Below are 20,988 nucleotides of genomic sequence, written 5' to 3' on the forward strand. Positions count from 1 at the left end.
GCACGACTCTCGCGACCAACGACCTCTCAGTCGGGCTCCAGACTCTCACGCTAATGTGAGTTATCAGCAAGCACTGATCTCTCGATCAACGACCTCTCAGTTGGGTTCCAGACTCTCGCCCTAGTGCGAGTTATAAGCGAGCACGCCTCTCGCGACCAACGACCTCTCGATCGGGCTCTAGACTCTCACCCTAGTGCGAGTTATAAGCGAGCACGGCTCTCGTGACCAACGACCTCTCGGTCGGATTCCGGATTCTCGCCTAGTGTGAGTTATAAGCAAGCAGGGCTCTCGCAACCAACGACCTCTCGGTCGGGTTTCGGACTCTCTCCCTAGTGTTAGTTATAAGCAAGCACGACTCTCACGACTAACGACCTCTCGGTCAGGTTCCAGACTCACGCCCCAGTGCGAGTTAAAAGAGAGCAGAGCTCTCGTGACCAAGGACCTCTCGGTTGGGTTCTAGACTCTCGCATCAGTGCGAGTTATAAGTGAGCACGACTCTCGCGACCAATGACCTCTTGGTCGGGTTCCAGAATCTCGCCCTAGTGCGAGTTATAAGCGAGCACGACTCTCGCAACCAACGACCTCTCGGTCGGGTTCCTGACTCTCGTCCCAATACGAGTTATAAGCGAGCCGGGTTGTCACGCCCCGAGGAAGTCCCTGTCCGAAGAAATTTCGACAGCACCTCCCCTGTACGGGTGACAATCTGAAGCATTTCTACAGACACAATATACATCAGCCACAGGCGGTTGGAACATACACACAACCACACAGTTTATATGCAGCCTACTCGGCTGATACAATAAAAACACAACCACGCAGTTATATGTAAATCTAACAGTCCACTCGGCTGTACCAAACCAAACACAGCGGAATACAACAGAAAACCAAATACAAATACCAAAATACAAGACTACTAGCCGACTAGGCTTACACCACACAACAACACAACACTCCGGAAACAAAACCGGAACTCAAAGCCAAATACACACATATCATATACCAAGATAAAAATAAACAAAACGCGGAGACTGGTCTTCTAATGTGACGTGGGGACCGCAGACAGGATACTCCAAACGACTCCATAAACAACCTGGTACCTGAAAAAAAATAGTGTCCACGGGGGTGAGTTCAACAATTCAGCAGATACCTAGTTAACATGTATAGTAAACTATAACAAATAGTACAAACTATGGAGTACAGTCTCCTGGACAAAAGCTGGAAATGCACAATAGAAAAGGCTAAAGAGAACTGTACTCACCAGGGCCTCCTATCAGAATAGTCAGGTCGTCAGACCGAGAGTATCATAAATCCTATATGCATGTCAAACATATGCATCCATCCAAATGCAGCATATAAATACAACAAACACAATCAGTAAATGCATCAATGCATATGATGCCAATGACATGGTCACCCCTGACGCCAGTCAGCCATCTCACACACAATGGTGAGACCGAGTGGGTAGGGCTGTGACAACCGTGCACTTTGACGTCACTGCCCCTGATGAGTGATCGAGTGGACGGGATACTGTCGGAGTACACCTATCCTCCTACCCCAAATCATAAATGGGGGAGCTCAATGCTCTCATCTCCCGGTACACAATGACGGGGAGGGATCCCTGACGTGCTACCACGCTGCGTCACACTACCCATGAGCGGACCAACGGAGCACCGAAAGAGCACAACTGACGTGCTACCACGCTGCGTCACGCTACCCATGAGCGGACCAACGGAGCACCGACAGAGATGAAACTGACGATGTGCTCAACAATAATGGAGCAGACTATCGCACAGCATGCAATCATGCGAATGGTGCATGTCACTAAGCATGGCACAAATCCTGAACAGCATAGCAATATCCATATATATATAAAATGTGTATCATAAGACAATGAACCAAATCAAAGGTACACAGAATCAGATAAGGTATCAAAAACCTAGATCCTGAACACAATAAACACATGGTCATGTCACTACCCCAATAAGCATGTATAATCAGGTAGGTACTATCAGGAAGTGCATAATAAGTAAACGAAACAAGCATGTAACAGGTATCGGGTAGTGACCAACCGAAGCAAAGACGAGCATAATCATTACTAAAGGTTATAACCTACTAAACATATCAACATGACATTATCAAAGATAAGTCAAGATACCCGCCTCCGATAAGAGGATCGTATCCGGTCTAATCCGACATCGAGATGCTCGTCTCGCGTCAAAGTCCTGTGTCACCAATATATATATTTTTATTTAGCTAAAATTCAATAAATAGCTAAATAAAATCTGTACGACTAATTTAGGGTAAAACCCTAATCACATCATCCAACTACATTACGTATCCAAATTCCTACACCATACCTCAAGCTCAACCACTGTTGAACATAGAACAAGGTGAGCTGATTGCTGCTGGAAACAAGGTATACCACAACAAGACCTCCTTGCTGAAGTTTTCCCCTTAACGCACCACACTTGGCTAGAATCCTACCTACTCAACAGATCAAAATGAGATCAACAGGAAGATCACAGATCAGAACCAGACTAGAGATTATTAATTCAAGCAACAACCTAATTCTAGTAATAACCTGTTCTCACCACCTCTTCCTCTTCAACAGCTACTAAGAGCCATGGATCGAGCAGAGTCAACAACAAGCTACTGATGCAATGGTAGCCGGAACCAACCTAGGTCACTACCTTCCAACAAACCAAGCACCCAATCAAACCATACAGAGATCATATACCCAATCAAAAATCTAAGGCAGAACACCTACCTACCAGTTGCATCAGAGCAACCGAACACCCTCGGAAACCACAGATCGGGAACTAGGGCTCGGCTGGAATGCTGCCAAATCGCAGCAGAGGGGGCGGCCGTCTGCCGGCACTAGGGCAGAGCAATTGCGGTGTCGGCACCGTCGGGTGTGAGTCCGCAGTGGACGGCAGCGACGAAATCCTGGGCAGAGAAGAAGAAATCAGTGTCGGAAAACTATGGCACAGCGTGGAGGAGGCCGGCGCTAGGGCTGAGGAGCGGCTCGGTCGGCAATGGCTCGCGTGTCGCCGGCGCTTGGGTAGGAAAGGTGAAGAGCGGAAGAGGGCGCCACTGCCGCTGTGGCGACGCGATAAAGAGGAGGAGAAGGCGCGACTAGGGCACGGGACGGCATGGAGAAGATGAGAAGATGAAAAGGACGAAGAAGGAAAAGATCGGTGAGGCTTTAATCGTGAGGAAGAAAGGAAACCGTCGCCGGTTAGGGCACGGAGGAGACGACGTCAAGCATAGGGCATGCATGGGTTCGGCGGGGGAGGAAGGAAATAAGAATAAAAGAAAAAGAAAAATAACTTTTCCTCGCTTAAATGGGGTACCTTAAACAGGCTTTCCCGAGGCCCAGCTTTTATCCCCGTAAACTCGTCCACACGAGCTCCGAAAAATTCCCAGAAAATTTCTAAAAATTTCGGAAAAATTTCCTTATTATTATTCACCCTTTTTCGGTATTTTACAAGGGTTCTCGCAACCAACGACCTCTCAGTCGGGTTTCAGACTCTCGCCCCATTGTGAGTTATAAGCGAGCAGGACTCTCGCGACCAACGACCTCTCGGTCGGGATCCAGACTCTCGCCCCAGTGCGAATTATAAGCAAGCACAACTCTCGTGACGAACAACCTCTCGCTCGAGCTCCAGACTCTCGCCCCAGTGCGAGTTATAAGCGAGCACAGCTCTCGAGATGAACGACCTCTCGGTCGAGCTCCAGTTTCTCGCCCCGTGCGAGTTATAAGCGAGCAAGGCTCTTGCGACCAACGACCTTTCGTTCGGGTTCCAAACTCTCGCCTAGTGTGAATTATAAGTGAGCAGGGCTCTCGCGACCAATGACCACTCGGTCGGGTTCTGAACACTGTCTTCATTGGCAGAGTCGACAACACTAAACGATAACAGTGTCAAAGAATCGTAACTTCCTGTCAGAGAATAACTGTTGTGAGTCAGAAAATATTCCAGAATTATGCCACACACTAAGAGTGGAACTTTCCTCCTGCCAATGGGAGGTCGTCGAGCATTTTCCCTCACTCGACAATCCCTGATACCCGACATTCTCTGGCAGCGCGCAGGTTCAAAAGGCAAACAGAATCATATAAAAAGGGGGACCTCTTCATTGGCCAGGTACGCGTACATCCATACGCATCTTCAGCAGTTTCTTTTTCTTTCTTAAGTACATTGCCTCTCAGAAAACGGATTTGACTTGAGTGTCGGAAGGCCTGTGTCAAGGACCCCTTCCCTAATTTTTGATCTCTAACACTCCGTGTGCGTATCTGGATGTGTGTACAACTCAAATACCATTGGTTCCCTTACATGTTCTTGCTCGTCAAACATAGTAAACATGTAACAAGAGCGTGTCCAATAAAGACGAGTACTAAATTTGTTTCTCATCATAATCAAAATATTGGAGAGAGACCAAGAAACTCTTGGTGCGGAGGTCCGAGTTAGTGAAACGAAGGGACTAAGGGGAGACGAAAAACAAAAAGTGCTCGAGCCATAAGCGAGAGGGCATATCCTTCAAGAGATCAACCAATACGCATACTGACGCAACACTAGGGTGGTCGTAGATCAGCTGATTGGGGTGTCCATTGGTGGAACTCAGCCGGAACCGGGTGCTTCCCGAAGACCGGTGCCGTCGAGAGGAGTACAAGCTCTGGTGAATAGGCCTCCGACCTTCCTTGCTGACGAACTGACCTTCCACAATAGGCGTACTGCTGCTTCCTGCCAAGGTCCACTTGATTGAATAGCCACATTCTGAGCGATTAGACGAGACAGGGAGATTAGACTAGTGCCGCTGACCCTCAGATTATCTTAGCTCCACCTGCTGATCAGACTTGACATGATTGAAATGCAATCAAATACAACAGTTGAACATCACCATGGATCGCCTTATGATATACATAGTGATGGGAAGCTTAGCATAAGTTTGTGATCAGTAGCCTCAAACTGAATTCAAGGTCACGACAAGGGCAATCTAATTTTTGGTCACCAGGACGGGGAATACAAGAATCAGTTCTAAAGCTATGTTTGACGTAATAAACAATAATCACATTAAACATACCTGATAACAAAGAATAAAACAAACGAGAATTTAACACTCTTTGTCACCAAGTTTCACTTAGGTACCACCATATTCAGGCAGTAGAACCGTGTCTCCTTCCTTCACAGAGACAGGGATACGATTGCCGTTGCTATCATGTAAACCAAGACCCACTGCCACCACTTTACCAGAGTTGAGCTATTAAAAAATATATAAGATTAATACAAACGATAACAACTAATTTAAAAATGACAGACAAGTGCATCAGCACAAACTGCATTATTCACAAAAGTGTTACACACCTTATATAGTGAACTGAATATCATCTTCATTAGGTTAAAAGAATAAATGAATTGTAAAAGATGCCAAAGAAGGCAATATAAAGATCCCAAAGAAAGCTAAATGGTTCCAAACTCACTTCCTTATTTCTGTTTTTCCTCTCTGGAAGTGTTAAATTACCTTTCCACCCAAACCTTCATCCAGCACAATTCATCTGTTCACAATTTTTCCTAACGCTTGCTACCCAAGTGCAATTTTCATACACTTCTTTTTATTAAATACTTAATCAAGCTCCAATTTATCAGTTGCATTTTCAGGGGGAAAAGTTATATATTTAGAGTATCTATCCAGAAAGAGATTTTGAATTGTTTTATTGTTTTAGTTTCTAAACTTTAGGTGGATTCATTATCGCCAACTGGATAATCTGAGATCTCATTGGCTGCCAAGATCAAGATTCAAAATAAAGATATTTAATTTGACCAAGTAACCAATGCAATTGCCTAATGATAACGAATATAATCAATTCCCTCTAAACAAGAGTACAACACTCGCTAGTATCTCCCACCTTGTCACCAGAATACAACACTCGCTAGTATCTCCCACCTTGTCACAAGAATACAACACTCGCTAGTATCTCCCTCTAAATAAGGTTTATTGTAGCTCTCCCATTCTTCGTCGTCCGCTTCCTATTCTTCTACTTACAGTTGATTAATTAATTTGTTAGCTGATTAAATTTGAGTGGTGTTTGTAGATATGTGTATATTTATTGCGCCTCTTCCATCCATTTGGTTTGTTTTGTTTTATTTTATTTGGTGGTCGACGAAGTGGCAAAAAGGTAAAGCATTCGCCCCCATGTCTCTGTCAATCCGTCTCAAGATCAATACGAAAAAATTAATCAGTGACTGAGAAGACAAGTTGATGGGGATGAGTTATAGGAAACGCAGGGATTTACATTTTGTCAATCCCCAGGTTCAATCTCTTGACCTCAAGTGAGAAACTTCTATCTACTTACCACCTTAGCTATGTCATTGGGACTGTTTGGTGGTCGATGAAGCGATTGGACCATGTGGCTGATGAACTACTTTTGAAGTTGCGGAAAATTATTTGCAATGGTTTTCAACGCTCATGGCCGAAGTGTTCTCGAAATAATTTGACTAGAAGATGATGGAAATTAACTCACATAAAAGCTTAAAACAGAAATGAGATTTGAGCAGATGCCCTACTGGATTTTCTTGTACATAAATGCCGTCTCCGGTTAATTGAGACAAGCATGCCCTCCATCAACAACAAAACCAGTAGTTGCTTCCACGGGACTCGCCGAAAGTTCCCGGAAGCTCTGTAAACGTCCCTCGAATCCGATCGCGGAGGTTAAACTCAGGCACATTCATATCGGCCACCTTCCCTTCCTTCTTCTCTTTCGGCTTCTTTTCTTTCTCTTCTTCAACTTTGATGGACTTGATCACCTTGCCGGCCTCGTCTTTCAGCTTCTTAGAGACCCTCTCTGGATCGAATCGGCCGGCGATGGTCACGATACCATTCTTCTGGTCGTAGGATATCCTCAAGATCTTCACCTTTTCTTTACCAAACCACGTTTCAGAATTTAGAAATTAAGAAAACAGATGAGAACCGTCATTGATTCACTTAACGCAATAATAGTTACCAGTGATCACAGTACTACCTTGCAGCTTGCAGATGGTCCTCTTTATTTTCTTCGAGCACAGGTGGCAATCAAGATCGACTTCCATTACCAACTTCCACATCTGCAATAACGTATATGATCAAACCAAATTCAACGAAGAAGCAGGAGGAGAAGAAGAAACTCACTTTTTCTGCCATCATGAGAGATCACAGACTAGCTCGGTGATGCACTGGATAAGGAAAGAGGAATTGCAGATACTGCCGACTCGCATCTATACTAACTCTCTTAAAATATGTGTTCTCTCGCGCGTTGATGGCTTTTCAACCTGCCCCTTTCAAATTAGAACAGTTGCTCGCCAGTCCCTACTCTTACTGGTAAATTCTTAGGATTCGATAATTATCACCATTCCTTGCTTACTTCATTGCGATTCTTTATCTCCTATAGTTTTATATATGAATGTGCAATGGGTCTTTCTTTACATCCTCTTGTGGGACCTTTTGATAACCATGCACTGGACGACACAGAACCTTCTCCTAACAATGACTATGACTCTCCAACAGCTTCGACCTGTTAAATGTTTGGATGCATGCATGCAGCATGCCAAAGAGTTTTCAACTAAAGAGACAAACCATCCAACTTACTATAGTTTCATGACAATTGCCTACACGAAGAGAAATGATTCCTTTCCAGAGATGAATATTTTAGTGTGTATAATTTATACTTCAATTATATTCGAATTAGAGGAAAGTCATCATTTTTTTTTTGAAAAAAAAAATAGTTTTGATTTATTTGGTTCAAGCTGTTGGTAAATAGTTGCTCAAACCATGCATTTTATGTACTTTATAGTATGATCAGTAATTATTGTCCATCTAACGAAAGGAATTATTTGTCTTTATTACAAATTAGAAGCTATCGAGTAAGGTTTTGTATTTATACATGCAAACCACAAATGTCATATCGTATGAGGTTGGTATGTGGCACCCTTCAAGATTCACCTAAGAGGTTGTGTATGTGGCCAAGCAAGGGCTTTTTAAAACAGTGCTCATGGGATTATTGGCTTATTTAAAGCTATCTTCTTTCGTATAGGCTTAAAAAGATAACGACTTCTCCCACTTTTAAGTGATATTATTAATAAATTTCTCTGAAAAGGACGAATCTATCCATCTCTCTTTAAGAAAATCTTAATCTAACCTCTAGAAATTTCATCCACTTACTCACACGAGGATAGCTGGATCAACGTCCAGTTTGATTAGGACAAGCACTATGACATTGCCTCATCAATCAATGTTAACAATTATGAAGACTTGAATATCTTTTAATCGAGCAGCCTTCTTAGATCAGAATACAATATAATCTAAAGTAATATTTATACTTACCGAAAATTAAACCATACCTTTGATGGCTTATCCGAGTATCCATTCGACTATACCCACAAGATGTAGATTTACCGTCCAAACCATGCCAAAGGTGGACAAGATACCCAGTAATCATCGGCCCTGATGGGACAAAAACAAAGGATAGTAAACTTACGACAAATTTTAGAATAAAAACAATGTATTATTTTTTCCCTTTAATTTGGTGTGGAAGTATATTGTATAATTCTTCTATCTATCGATCTTTTTTTAAAAATTTTATCACAATCAATTTTTAACTTTTTGTTATTTTAAAAAACAGATAAAGATATTTTAATAAAGAGAGATTAAACCAGGGCATTCGATGAAAGAGGAGCGGCAATATTAAAGATTTGAAGACGAGATTACCAGGCTCGGCTAAAACTGCATGAGTTAAAGTTCCCGTCAGTAATTGCGCACGGAAATGAGTTCTCTACCAAGGGCCAAGCCATGACAGTTTGAAAATGGAAGTCATCTTAGATAATATTGAGTTTTTTCAAGTCCCTAATTATTGCCAACCCAAACGTTTCCAAACTCAAAACTCAACCATACAACTAGTAGCTCCGAGGAAAGACTTAACATTCAACTTTTAAACCACTCCCAAAACATCAAATCAAACGACTGTGTCAGTCTTGAATGGTCCCAAGTACGTCATCATCCCGGTAAACATGATACCTGAAACACAAGCATGATGGACATTAGCACCATATTTGCCGGAGTAATATTGCTTTAAGACCAATTCGAAGGGCTGATCACCAAACCAAACGTATGAGAGTTTGGTATTTGGTTTTGAGACTTTAAAGAACCTATCAAGCACTTTGACAATTGTAATGATAACTTAGCATATAACAATACAAGGAAAACAGAGTCCATTAAATAAAGAGAAACGTGATTTGTAATAAACAATGTTTGAAAAGGAAATGGAGAGAAATTTGAAGGTAAGCTTCGGTACATCAACACTATTGAAGAAAAAATTGATTCTGCTCCAGCAGAATATTTAGACACCCAAAACTAATATTACAGCAATAAATTAGCATGTTTCACTGATGATGCTGGCAGTTTAAATTGGGTATTCTAGATTATAGTAGATTTTACACATCTGTTTAGACGATATATTCAACCTTGATTAAGCCTAAGCCTTGTGGTTGAAGGGAAATTCAAGTTGACTTTTTGACGAGCACATAAATTGCACAAATCCATTCATTACAAGTTCTTGCTCGTCGAACACAATAAACATGTAACAGTAGCAGTGTCTAATAAAGACAAGTACTAAGTTTGTTTCTCATCATAATCAAAATATTGGTCCCTCAGATTATCTTAGCTCCACCTGTTGATCAGACTTGACATGATTGAAATGCAATCAAATTCAACTGTTGAACATCAAATTTGAACGTCACCATGCATCGCCTTATGAGATACATAGTGATGGAAAGCTTAACATAAGTTTGTGATCAGTAGCCTCAAACTGAATTCAACAACTGAAGGTCACGACAAGGGCAATCTAATTTTTGGTCACAAGGGCGGGGAATACAGGAACCAGTTCTAAAGCTATGCTTGATGTAACAAACAATAATCACATTAAACATACCTGATAACAAAGAATAAAACAAACAAGAGAATTTAACATACTCTTTGTCACCAAGTTTCACTTCAGTACCACCATATTCAGGCAGTAGAACCGTGTCTCCTTCCTTCACAGAGACAGGGATATGATTGCCATTGCTATCATGTAAACCAGGACCCACTGCCACCACTTTACCAGAGTTGAGCTATGAAAAACTATATAAGATTAATACGAACGATAACTACTAATTTAAAACTGACAGACAAGTGCATCAGCACAAACTGCATTATGCACAAAAGTGTTACACATCTTATATAGTGAACTAAATATCATCTTCATTAGGTTAAAAGAATAAATGAATTGTAAATTGCAGTTATAAAGGATACCAAAGACGGCAATATAAAGACCCCAAAGAAAGCTAAATGGTTCCAAACTCACTTCCTTATTTCTGTTTTTCCTCTCTGGAAGTGTTAAATTAGTTTTCCACCCAAACCTTCATCCAGCACAATTCATCTGGTCACAGTTTTTCATAACGCTTGCTATCCAAGTGCAATTTTCATACACTTCTTTTTATTAAATACTTAATCAAGCTCCAATTTCTCAGTTGCATTTTCAGGGGGAAAAGTTATACATTTAGAGTATCTATCCAGAAAGAGATTTTGAATTGTTTTAGTTTCTAAACTTTAGGTGGATTCATTATTGCCAACTGGATAATCTGAGCAGTCATTGGCTGCCAAGATCAAGATTCAAAATAAAGATATTTCATTTGACCTAGTAACCAATGCAATTGCCTAATGATAACAAATATGAGATTAACACTTCCAAAAGCTATAATCAACTCCCTCTAAACAAGAGTACAACACTCGCTAGTATCTCCCACCTTGTCACAATAGTTATTATCAGTTGCGCTATATATGATTGGTTCCTGTTATAACATTCCCACACTACTTTTATTAAGAGCTGTAAATGTTTCTTATTATCTAACTCTCAAATGTATAATCCAAACACAAATTTATTACCAAAAAATGGACCTTTAGAAGAAACAATTAAGTAATGCATCAATAGTTATGTATCTTAAAACTCATTTTAAGACTAATGAATCACATTGGAAACTCAAAGGTCATAGAAAATGATAAAATCACGATGACCAGGGTATCCACACATGTTTGACTTCGTAGACAACTTATGCAATTATTTTTCTCGGACCAAAGGCAGGAAGATTTTACATCGATAAATAATAAAGTGGAATGTCGTCTGAGATAAATATCAATCTGACAACATGGATTGATATTTTCAAAACCGCAGTTATGGAAAAAGAAGTCATTTTACATTCACTGCCAACAAAAAAAGTACTCGCCGGGTTAGAATAGCGAGTGATAAACGCCTCGCTCTTTCCACCCAGAAAAAGGGTGAAGAAAAGGCCAATACGTTGCAGAAAAAATAGATAAGAAGAAATGAATAGACGGACAAGAATATGACTAGAAAAAAAAGAAGGCCCGATTGACTTGGAAGATTTTGCTCACCTTGGTTGTCTTTTCCGGAAGGAGGATTCCAGCGCTGGTCTTGGAAGGTGGAACGATCTTCTCCACGAGGATGCGGTTGAGGGAAGGAATCAAACGCTTCGCCATTGAAGAAGGGAAGTTGAAAGCAGGACGACAACGATGACTTGAAATTTAATGGCAGGACCTGCTCCAGCCAGCAGAGGGGTTTAGGGTTTAAGAAGGTTCTGGATCTCTCTACTGGTTCTTCTTTCTCGCTAGGACATTTACAAATATGTTCCCAAAAGATTCAAATTTTACTTAAGATTGAATCTTTATTTTATGCGAAATTATACATTTTTTATTTGAGCCCTATGCCTTCTGTTTAACAGTTAGAACCAGACGCATAGGGCAATAAATAAATGAATCAAATATGGGTAAATAAATTTGGTATTCAACTTGATAAGAGTTTATTTATATTAATTTAATATACATGAGATCAATTAAATAAATAAATTTTAACAATTCATTTAATTAAATAAATAAATTTGAACATATATCTCTTCAATTCGTTAACGTTCATAAATAATATGGGTAAACAATGTTCGCAAATAATATTCGTGAATAATATTCATAAACAATATTTGTGAATAATATTTGATCTTCTTCAAAAGCGGGTGAGTGGAAAGTTAGGGAGGTGACGGTTTCGCTGATCGGATGTGGGTTCCGCTTCACTCTGCAAAACAAACGACGTTAGTACTAAGCCGAGGAAGGGTTCCTCAACGTTGATCCTCCTATGCTCAAGTCAGTCATCGAAATACGGAAAAGAAGTGGAACAATAGTAAAATTATGCACAAACATTAAATCACGCGTATCTCCATCGGTGTTAGATCCCCTTTATATAGAGTCATGGTGGGTGACGTACACGCTCCTCGAGGCATAAACACGTTCTCCTATATGTTCGTAGCCACATTCTCCAACATGACCGTGGCCACGTTCTCCAACATGTTCGAGGCCACGTCCTCCACTATGTCCTATGAAAGAATGTTACGAGGACCACAGTCCTACTGCTTGGTCGAGCGGATCAGCCACTCGGCCAGGACTGCGCTCTGCCCACGGTTAGGTCCCGCTACTCGGCCAAGCGAGTAGCCGCTTGGCCGTGAGGACTCAGCTCTACCAACTCTAATTGTCCTTCAGTGCGGTCTATGTAGTAACCTACCTTCCTCCGTTCGGACTACATATCCGATTTCCCTCAGCGTCTTAATAATGACTTGAGCGCCTACCTATGGTATCCTCCTGAGTCGGAAGGATTGTCCGCTTGGACCTATTTACCGTCGATCGAGACCTACCTATCTCAAGCGATCGTTACATTTATCCTCCGTTCAACCTTTTGACACTTGGGCATTGACCATCTTGACTTTGACCTCCACCCTGACGGTTGACCTCATGTCAGGTGGACCTCCTCCTATCACCACATTAATATTTATGAACAATGTTCGTGAATCTATTTATAAATAACAAAATTCATTTACTAAATAAATTAAAAAAATTTAAAATAAATAAATAAATTTATATTATCAATTTCATAACTAATTAAAGAAATTTAAAATTTTAAAAATTTTAAATAATCAAACAAATTTAAATTAAAAATTAGATAACATCTAAATAAATCAACCTCAAATAACATTAAGTTAAAAAAAAAACAATTAAACCAAACTTAATCAATTATTTTAATAAATTGATTATTTTAGACTCTATTCAATTAACTTATCAAATAAACTTTAAACATCATAACATCATAGCATCTAACTCAGCTTATTTACCATCCTATGAGGCGCACAACGCCGCGTGATGACAAAGCGACACTTTGGGATCTCAACAATTTTTCAATTTATGAAAGTTTAAAAAGTATAATTTTAAAAGTAAAAAATAATAGTAAACTAAAAAATTGTGGGAGACTACTGATCACTATATTTATCTCTATTTTTTAAAAGTATTTTTCAACCCTTACTTTCCAGAATTACTGTAAGCCTTATCTTACCAATTTATTATCCTCCATAATTGAGAAACAAAAATCATTTTACGAGCTTTCAGTTTGCCACATGATTTTTGAAATAATAGTTTACCTTGTATATGTTAATGAATTCGTTTGGAGCAAGTAGGTTCGAAAAGCATACAAACAATCGAATAAAAAAATCCAAGTACCAAAATCTTCCAATTTCCTCCATACTTCTGCACCGCATGAGAATGATATATGATTCAACCATAATTCGGAACAATGCAACGCCAAAAGGAAAGAGAAGAGCAGAGAAATTCTAATTAACAGTAGTTTTCATGAGACATATAGGAAAATTGTTCTTTCACCAGCAGTAATGGAGCGAAATTAACAATAATCATAAACAAAACGATATATCCTTCATCAACCATCAATGCAGAACGTGTGTGATTTGTAACAATTCAAAACTCACTCAATGTAGTTTAAGTAGCATCGGAGGAGCAGACGGAACATAAACCTAAACCCCTGGGAAAAAAAAATTAGATGGTAGTGACTGCAATAATGAGACAGAATACAAGTTTAAGATGTGACTAAAGATTAACTTACTATAAAATGGTGTCAAAGACGATATAATCTTAAGATTTCTCAGCTAAATTTGAATGCTTCCAAAGGCAACAACAAAAATTGTTGTAAAAGATGTTCATGCTCCAGAATGAGAGAGTGGTGATGTTGTGAACTGGCCATCTTTGTAAGTGTGGATAAACTGCTGTGGCAAGGGATGCTCTACCTACAATCATAAGGAAAATATTTGAAATACACGTACAAAACACATTGCTCAAGCCAGACTATATGATAACAGTACTATTGTGTGTGCTAAAAATCAATTACAAATTGTTTGCAATCTCATTTATCTGCTTTTGATAGGTTTCAAAAGTGATTTGCAGCTGCATTTGCAGATGAAATGCTTCATCTAATTATATATAGAGGTGTCAAACTGATCGGCCCTAAGCCTACCCATGGTCCAGCTCAACATGGAACGCTATAGGTCACACCACAGTCTAAAGGAAATGCATCATGTCAGACTATGTCCGACCCATGATGTTGGTTTGTACTAGGCACAGAGGTTGGAAGCCCGTGCCATGCCCCATCCAGCATAGGATCAGCCTGTGCACGGCCAAGATATCAATTATTAATATTATATTTTTTATAAAAAAAATATTATTTAATAAAATATCATATTTAATGGTGGTTATTTTAGATTTTTAATTATTTTTTAAAAATATTTTTTTAAAGAAAATGGGCTTGGTAGACTTGGGCTGAGCTAGGCCCAACATGACACCTGAGGGTCATTGCTTCAAGCTAGGTTGGGGGTTGGATCGTTTAGGCTTATGAAAATGGGATAGTTCATGCCTAGTCTAGCTCTCATTGCTGTGTCGGGCACCACCCACTAAAACTTCCATGTATGAGTTATATCATTCTACACAATTAGCATCAAAGTATTCATATCCTGCTAGGAAACTATCGCTATGTTTGGTGAGGGGTAATCGGCCTTGTAATGTAATTTTGATTACGTTACAAGATTGATTACTTTATTTGGTACAATTTTAAAAGTATAATGTAATGTAATCTGAATTACAAAAAGGTAATAAAATTTTATAATCTGAATTACAAAGCCAACAACCAATTACATTCCAAGCTTAATTACATTATAAGCTTGATTACATTATCCTAACCAAACATAGCCTATATTTCAGTGCACATACTTGTATATTACATAGACATACTAAATATAGAGGGATTGAGAAACTTAACCTGTAAACAAAACTTAGCTGGGATCAACATTGAGCTAAAACATATACCCAAAGCACGTATACAAGTTAGAACACATGAGAAGTACACTAATATCAAATTATGAAACAAAATTATACGGCAGAGTAATTTTTTACATTGTAAATGGCTATTGATTTTAAGACTTGTCATGATTACTGTATTTGTGTGAATTATGCCAGTGAGGGTGATGACTTAGATACAACCTATGAACTAAATGAATGACCTAAGACAAGAACTATTATCATGCTAATATAGGCACAACTTTGCTAGGTAAGATCTCAAATAAATATCTAACACAGAATGGAATAAGAATTGAACAAAAATTGTGATTCTTCACTGAACTCCCACTGACAACAACTATAACCAAGTTAAAAACACACCCTTACTGAAGAAAAGTGAAATACTGTCATACAGGGAAAACATAATATGACCAATATGTTTTTTACCTGAGACGTCTTAGTTATTTATAAAATTTAGATGAAAGATACTATACAGTTATGTTCAAACCAACAAAATTTTGTTGCTTGAAATTGTATTGAAGTTCGATTTTCAAACTTACAACCAAAATTCAACATAGAAAAAGGTAGTAAACTAGGGCAAAAGATAATGTGTTTCTCCTTACATTAAAATAACTCGAACATCAAGAAAACAAAGAAACTTACCCAGTCACTATTAGGACCTGCATCTGGGACCAACACATTAATATCACTTGACTTAGCAGTAGTTATAGAAGCCCCAAGTGAATCATTGCTCAGATATAATTGGCAGCCAGAAGTATTGTCTATCGATATAGTTGGTGCACAACTCTGGATACACGAGCATTGTTCAGAAAAGCAACAAGGTATCAACCCTAGTAAATTAGAAAACTAAACATAAGCACAGTCATGCATAATTAAGAAGTCTACTCAATTGGCTTCCAGCATATATGTGGGTATGCTGTTGTGTTTACCAAAATATACAGGCAATCAATGATGGAATATTATGCACGAGTCTACGACATTATATTGGATATAACCCCTCAGAAAAGATGAATGTACACCTCTAATCTAGAAACATGTATGATAAAATAATAAGCTTATCCAACACTCTTCAAGCTAGAACATAGATGTTATGCTTTAGTTCCTTATTTTCTGTTTGTTATTTTTATTCAGTTGAGTTTTCATTTTACATGGTTTTATTTATGTCTGATGAATCCTTCAATTTCAAATGCTCCATCTGACTATTTTGATCCAACCTACAATTTTCCAGAACTAATTCCAATTCAATACAATTTTACTTCTGGAAATCTGAAAAAAGAAATACCTCACTTTGCTACACAAGAGATACTGTCATACCTGACATTGCACTTCAACACCATTGCAGTTTACGATTTCAAAAGCAGCTACAACCTCCTAAATGACAAACATGAATCAAAAAAAATGAAAACACCATTTCTCCATTATTGTACTGATACAAGCTGATTGGTGAAGTCAATCAGTCCAGGCACAAGAATATTTTTCACTAACCATGAACAGGACCCCCATTTTAGTGCATTTATCAACAGTTATGTTATTCACTTTTCCTGCATAACACAATCAGGTGCAAATAAATAAATAAATATAAAAGGACACTGTTATATTTCTGCATGTATAAATATTGCAAATTACACCAAAACTGAAGATAAAAATGAAGAATTGCCTTTGACTTGTAATACTGAATCCTTGCACCCGTATATGTATACAGACTGCTTTGTGTCACAGTCTTCAATAATCAAGTTCTTATTTCCAATGTGATTTTCAACTGCCCATCTGCCCAAAGTATAGTTTTATACAATAATTTCCAACAAAAAAACGTTGAGCATAGAAAGACAGAGAAATTCAACACTGGTAAAGCTATTAAAGACATGAGAATTTTAGGAAGTTGAAGGTAGCCTCACTTGCGTCCCATTTGGAGCTCCAACTTGGGGGGCACTTTGGTGTTTGTAAAAGAACTGGCACAACCACCTTTTTCAGCTGAGGCTACTGCACCACTTCTATCAACACGGTTTTTAGTCTTCATATCATCTGTAACTTTTCTCAAGCCTATGAAATAGGGAACAAAATCAATACCTCTGACTATCACTAGGTTAAGAAAAAAGGAGGCAAAAGACTGAGAGTTTAAACAATGGACCTGCAGTTACTGATTTTCCTGAATTGATTTCTTCGAAGACAGCAGACATTCCTTCTCTAGGACGTGATTGTACAGTTTCTGCGGAAATAATAGGAGCTTTTGGTGGTGGTGGTGCACCAGGGGTGCTTGATGTAGGGGTGCTTGAAGAAGATGACGGCAATGTTGACACAGCTATGCCCCAAGCAGGACCCAGGGGGTAGAAGTTCTTTACATAGTCACACAAGCCAGGGAAATACAATTCCTTCATTGACTTTGCCCAATTTATATGTTCTGGTTCCTTATTCTTATATTCCACAAGAATCTAAATATTCAAAAAAGGGATATTATTTCACTGTAAAATAAAGAAATTGATGAATAGAGATAAATAGCTAATGCCAAAATGATTGTAGTTTGATAAATTACTAAAAGCAAAGAAATTTCCTTCTCAAAAAAAAAACTAAGAAATTTGTAGTACTGTATTTGTTAAATTTATAAATTGTAGACTAATATATGGAAGCATGTGTTAAATTATAGCCTTATATTCTAGGAATTGATGAAGTTGAAGTAGGATACGAACTAACAAAAAAATATAAAAGTATGACTATTAAATTAATTTAATGTTTGGACTTCAGAGAACTCTTTTTGCAGACTTTAACATACTGGATTTAGACAGATATGGGATAAAGAATTCATTGAAAGTGGCTAGGTCTATTAGTCACGCATAATTGCCTGCTCCCCTTAGGACTGTTATGGCATACAAAAGCTAAGGCAGAGTGTGATAAGTTGGTGAGTCCATTGGATGTTCTCACGCATAGGATCTATAGGAACAAATGGTTGTCTATTTTTCTATTTGCAAAAGGTATAACAGTTAATGGGCACCTTTGTCATTTCACTAAAATCTACTTTGATTGTCAAATATTGGGATTTCAACAGATTATGGAGATCAAGCTACTAATTTGACTATTAACAACCACATCTCTACATAGCATGAGTACTGATTCCATATAATAGGAAGTGATAGATATTATGAAGCAAACCGAAATACTTCCCAATCATAGTAGATACTTAAAAATAATAAAGATATACACAATGAATGTAGAACTTCTATTGTCCATTTTTTTTAATATAGAAAAGCCTGATGCCCAAATCTGACTGCTTTAGCTTATGACTTAGTCAAAGAAATTTTCCATCCCCTTCCAAACAATCTTCAACTATCCATTTTAACCATAAACTGAAAAAAAAAACATTGTAATAAATGAATCCCTGATTCTTGATATACAAATTCCATGTCGCTGGTTTCTACATATATAACAAAGAGTAGCCCTGTGCTTACCTTATTGCTGTAGAATTCAGCCATTTGCCAGCTTTCTTCTAAATGTGCACTTGGCATTCTCATGCCTAGAAGTTGGCATTTTTGAGGATTGAAAGCAAATTAGTCAAGTATCATCTGTTGATAAATTAGTAAATATGCTGATGAGGGAAGGATTACTAATATACTAACCACAGTCCTTTCCTGTGTAACCTATCCAAACCAGAGCTGTTAAACTATCAGCAACTGCTTTTAAATGGTTGAAATATTCAGATCGTTTCCCTTCGGTTAGGGAATTGGCTTTGGCAATCACATTATTGAGTGGCCTCAAAAACTCTGCCGTACCAGCAACACCTGGATTCTGCAGGCATCAACTGAATTTATAAGATCCCTAGAAACATTAAGGAACTAGAAAGATTACAGACATCACCTGCTTCTCAAGGAAAAAATATTTAACTAACTAATTGAAAATAAGGAATGTGAACAAATTACGGAAGTTAGCAAGAAATGAACCTGTTATTTTGACAGCTAAGTGCATTAAGTTTTGGAGCTAAATGTGGTAATAAGGTGATAGAAATAGCATTTTTGTATGCAGATATGAAAATCTATTGGTACAATATGACTTTAGCTCCTATGTGGAAAGGATTTCCAAATGTATAACACTATAATTTATGTTCCCAGTCATTCCAAGCTGCAAAACTGAGTGGCCAAGAACCTTTTGCAACAGAAAAACATAGCAGATGTAAGACAAACACCAGTCAATAACTTCTTTAATCAACATTGGACGTACCTAATTTACTGTAGGTCATCAATGCAAATGTACATTTGCAATCGTGTGAAATAATGTTAGGAACATTGTCTTAAACAATTCACAAAAAACGAAACAAATAGTCTGATACGTTGTTACATTTCAGCAACCGTGCTTAATAAGCTTCCCTCAATGAATACAACCTGTTTCTCGATCAGCGGTGGGGGAAGCAAATGGAAGTATGTGGGGCCAATTAACCTTACAATAAATTTTGATTTAAATGTAATCAGTTTTTTGAGATTTTTTTAACCAACATAAATGTATTATTTGACTCCATCTATCATCCATTCATTACTCAATTATCAAATCACTGTTATTAAATTTGTCTGCAGAATCACACATTGAATTGGTTTAATATTCATTAAAATTGTTCACAGTATATCATTGCACACATTTTATCGGAAAATCAAAAAATTTGAAGAAAGGTGAACGGAAAATGGCAAGCGATCGGGACTCAGGATCTAGAAACGGGACTGGAGGAAGACCAACCTGGCAGCGCTTGGACTTGACAATGAGCTGCTTAAGCACCGAGAACGCCTCCTCCATTACTTTCGTCGCGTCGAGAACCTCCCCGCCGATCTTACCCGCAGCCTCCAAAACCCGGCCCAAGGAATCCGAAACGAGATCGTCGAACGCTGAGATGGACGTATCCATGGCAGCGTCGTGGCAAATGCTTCTGGACGAGGCTGCGGGGGCGGGTGGCTCGGCGGAAAGCGCCTCCAGCCGCGCCACGGCTACCTCCAGCCTCGTCATTAGCTCTTCGTCCATATTTGCTTCCTAGGGTTTGAGCCAACGATCGACCTCTGTCTCCTTGTTGCTTCCGCCGAGGCCGGAGCTTCCCCTGGCCGATCCGAATGAAGTGCGACGGTCAGCTCGCTGCTCGCGGTTCCCGGTTCGCAAGCAGACGGTTTCTTTGAGCACGAGTTTCGTTGCCGTGGCTTTCTTGGACCGAACTCGACCCGAGTTTTTCGGGTCATCGAAGATTTGCCCGAACCCGATATCGAACGTGCAGGAAATTTTACTAATTATATTTTTAACTTCATGAAATAATTGGAATTTAATGATCCGATTTAAACGGCAGAGTTGGGCATCATCCAATCAATTGATTTCGTTGGTTGCAATCGATAATACTTACCTCACGATGCATAAGTATTCAGCCTACGCCAGGAGAGAAGGTTGAATTAGTTAGTACAAGTAGAGTAATTAGGATAGAATAAGAGTTTGAATTTTGATAAAGTCGTGTACAAAAAAATCTTCCTTTGTATTGATTAATTATAATTTTTCTATTTATTTTTTCACATATAATTATGGAGTCGATCGTGTAAGACTGTTGGACTGACGGATTCTACCTTTTTTTGATATCATAAGTACTCAACCTAGCACCCTAGGGGTATGGTGTAGTGATAAGGTATTTAGGTTGTCATCCAGGTATCTACGATTCAATCCGTATTTACGATATATTTATAAGATTTTTTTCTCTAAATGGGACGCGCAACCAAAAGATACTGA

The 20,988-nt window shown here is 38.8% G+C and overlaps 2 protein-coding genes and 1 pseudogene across 6 annotated transcripts; all 3 read right to left on the minus strand.

The window, feature by feature from the left end:
- Positions 1-4,997: 4,997 nt before the first annotated feature.
- On the minus strand, positions 4,998-5,537 carry LOC122013465 (annotated as a pseudogene).
- A 935-nt stretch (positions 5,538-6,472) lies between these two features.
- Positions 6,473-11,687, minus strand: LOC122017118 (10 kDa chaperonin, mitochondrial-like). Of its 5 annotated transcripts, none has more exons than XM_042574627.1 (7): positions 11,455-11,687; positions 9,997-10,136; positions 8,737-9,042; positions 8,370-8,472; positions 7,162-7,543; positions 7,016-7,097; positions 6,740-6,908 (listed from the first exon to the last, which is right to left on the minus strand). In XM_042574627.1, exons 1-3 carry the CDS (start codon positions 11,557-11,559, stop codon positions 8,994-8,996), a joined length of 294 nt encoding a protein of 97 aa, XP_042430561.1. In that variant the 5' UTR covers positions 11,560-11,687; the 3' UTR covers positions 6,740-6,908; positions 7,016-7,097; positions 7,162-7,543; positions 8,370-8,472; positions 8,737-8,993. The 5 variants fall into 5 exon arrangements, with proteins under 5 accessions (XP_042430558.1, XP_042430557.1, XP_042430561.1 ...); XM_042574626.1 differs by having other exon boundaries at positions 6,740-6,913; XM_042574628.1 differs by lacking the exon at positions 7,162-7,543.
- A 2,072-nt stretch (positions 11,688-13,759) lies between these two features.
- Positions 13,760-20,351, minus strand: LOC122016594 (cyclase-associated protein 1-like). Its single transcript, XM_042573948.1, has 11 exons — positions 19,969-20,351; positions 18,864-19,032; positions 18,696-18,760; positions 17,384-17,684; positions 17,151-17,295; positions 16,913-17,022; positions 16,741-16,796; positions 16,570-16,626; positions 15,898-16,041; positions 14,012-14,192; positions 13,760-13,930 (listed from the first exon to the last, which is right to left on the minus strand). Exons 1-10 carry the CDS (start codon positions 20,245-20,247, stop codon positions 14,106-14,108), a joined length of 1,413 nt encoding a protein of 470 aa, XP_042429882.1. The 5' UTR covers positions 20,248-20,351; the 3' UTR covers positions 13,760-13,930; positions 14,012-14,105.
- Positions 20,352-20,988: the final 637 nt, after the last annotated feature.

This window comes from Zingiber officinale, chromosome 8B (assembly GCF_018446385.1).
Source record: "Zingiber officinale cultivar Zhangliang chromosome 8B, Zo_v1.1, whole genome shotgun sequence".
Lineage (NCBI taxonomy): Eukaryota > Viridiplantae > Streptophyta > Magnoliopsida > Zingiberales > Zingiberaceae > Zingiber > Zingiber officinale.

Coding starts and splice junctions, on each gene's coding strand:
- LOC122017118 (XM_042574623.1), bottom strand. Junction 6,914..7,015: donor GACCATCTGCAAGCTGCAAG/GTAGTACTGTGA, acceptor GGTTTGGTAAAG/AAAAGGTGAAGATCTTGAGG.
- LOC122016594 (XM_042573948.1), bottom strand. CDS start 20,247: ATGGACGAAGAGCTAATGACGAGGCTGGAGGTAGCCGTGGCGCGGCTG. Junction 19,033..19,968: donor TCAAGTCCAAGCGCTGCCAG/GTTGGTCTTCCT, acceptor TGATGCCTGCAG/AATCCAGGTGTTGCTGGTAC. Junction 17,296..17,383: donor AGGAAAATCAGTAACTGCAG/GTCCATTGTTTA, acceptor CCTATTTCATAG/GCTTGAGAAAAGTTACAGAT.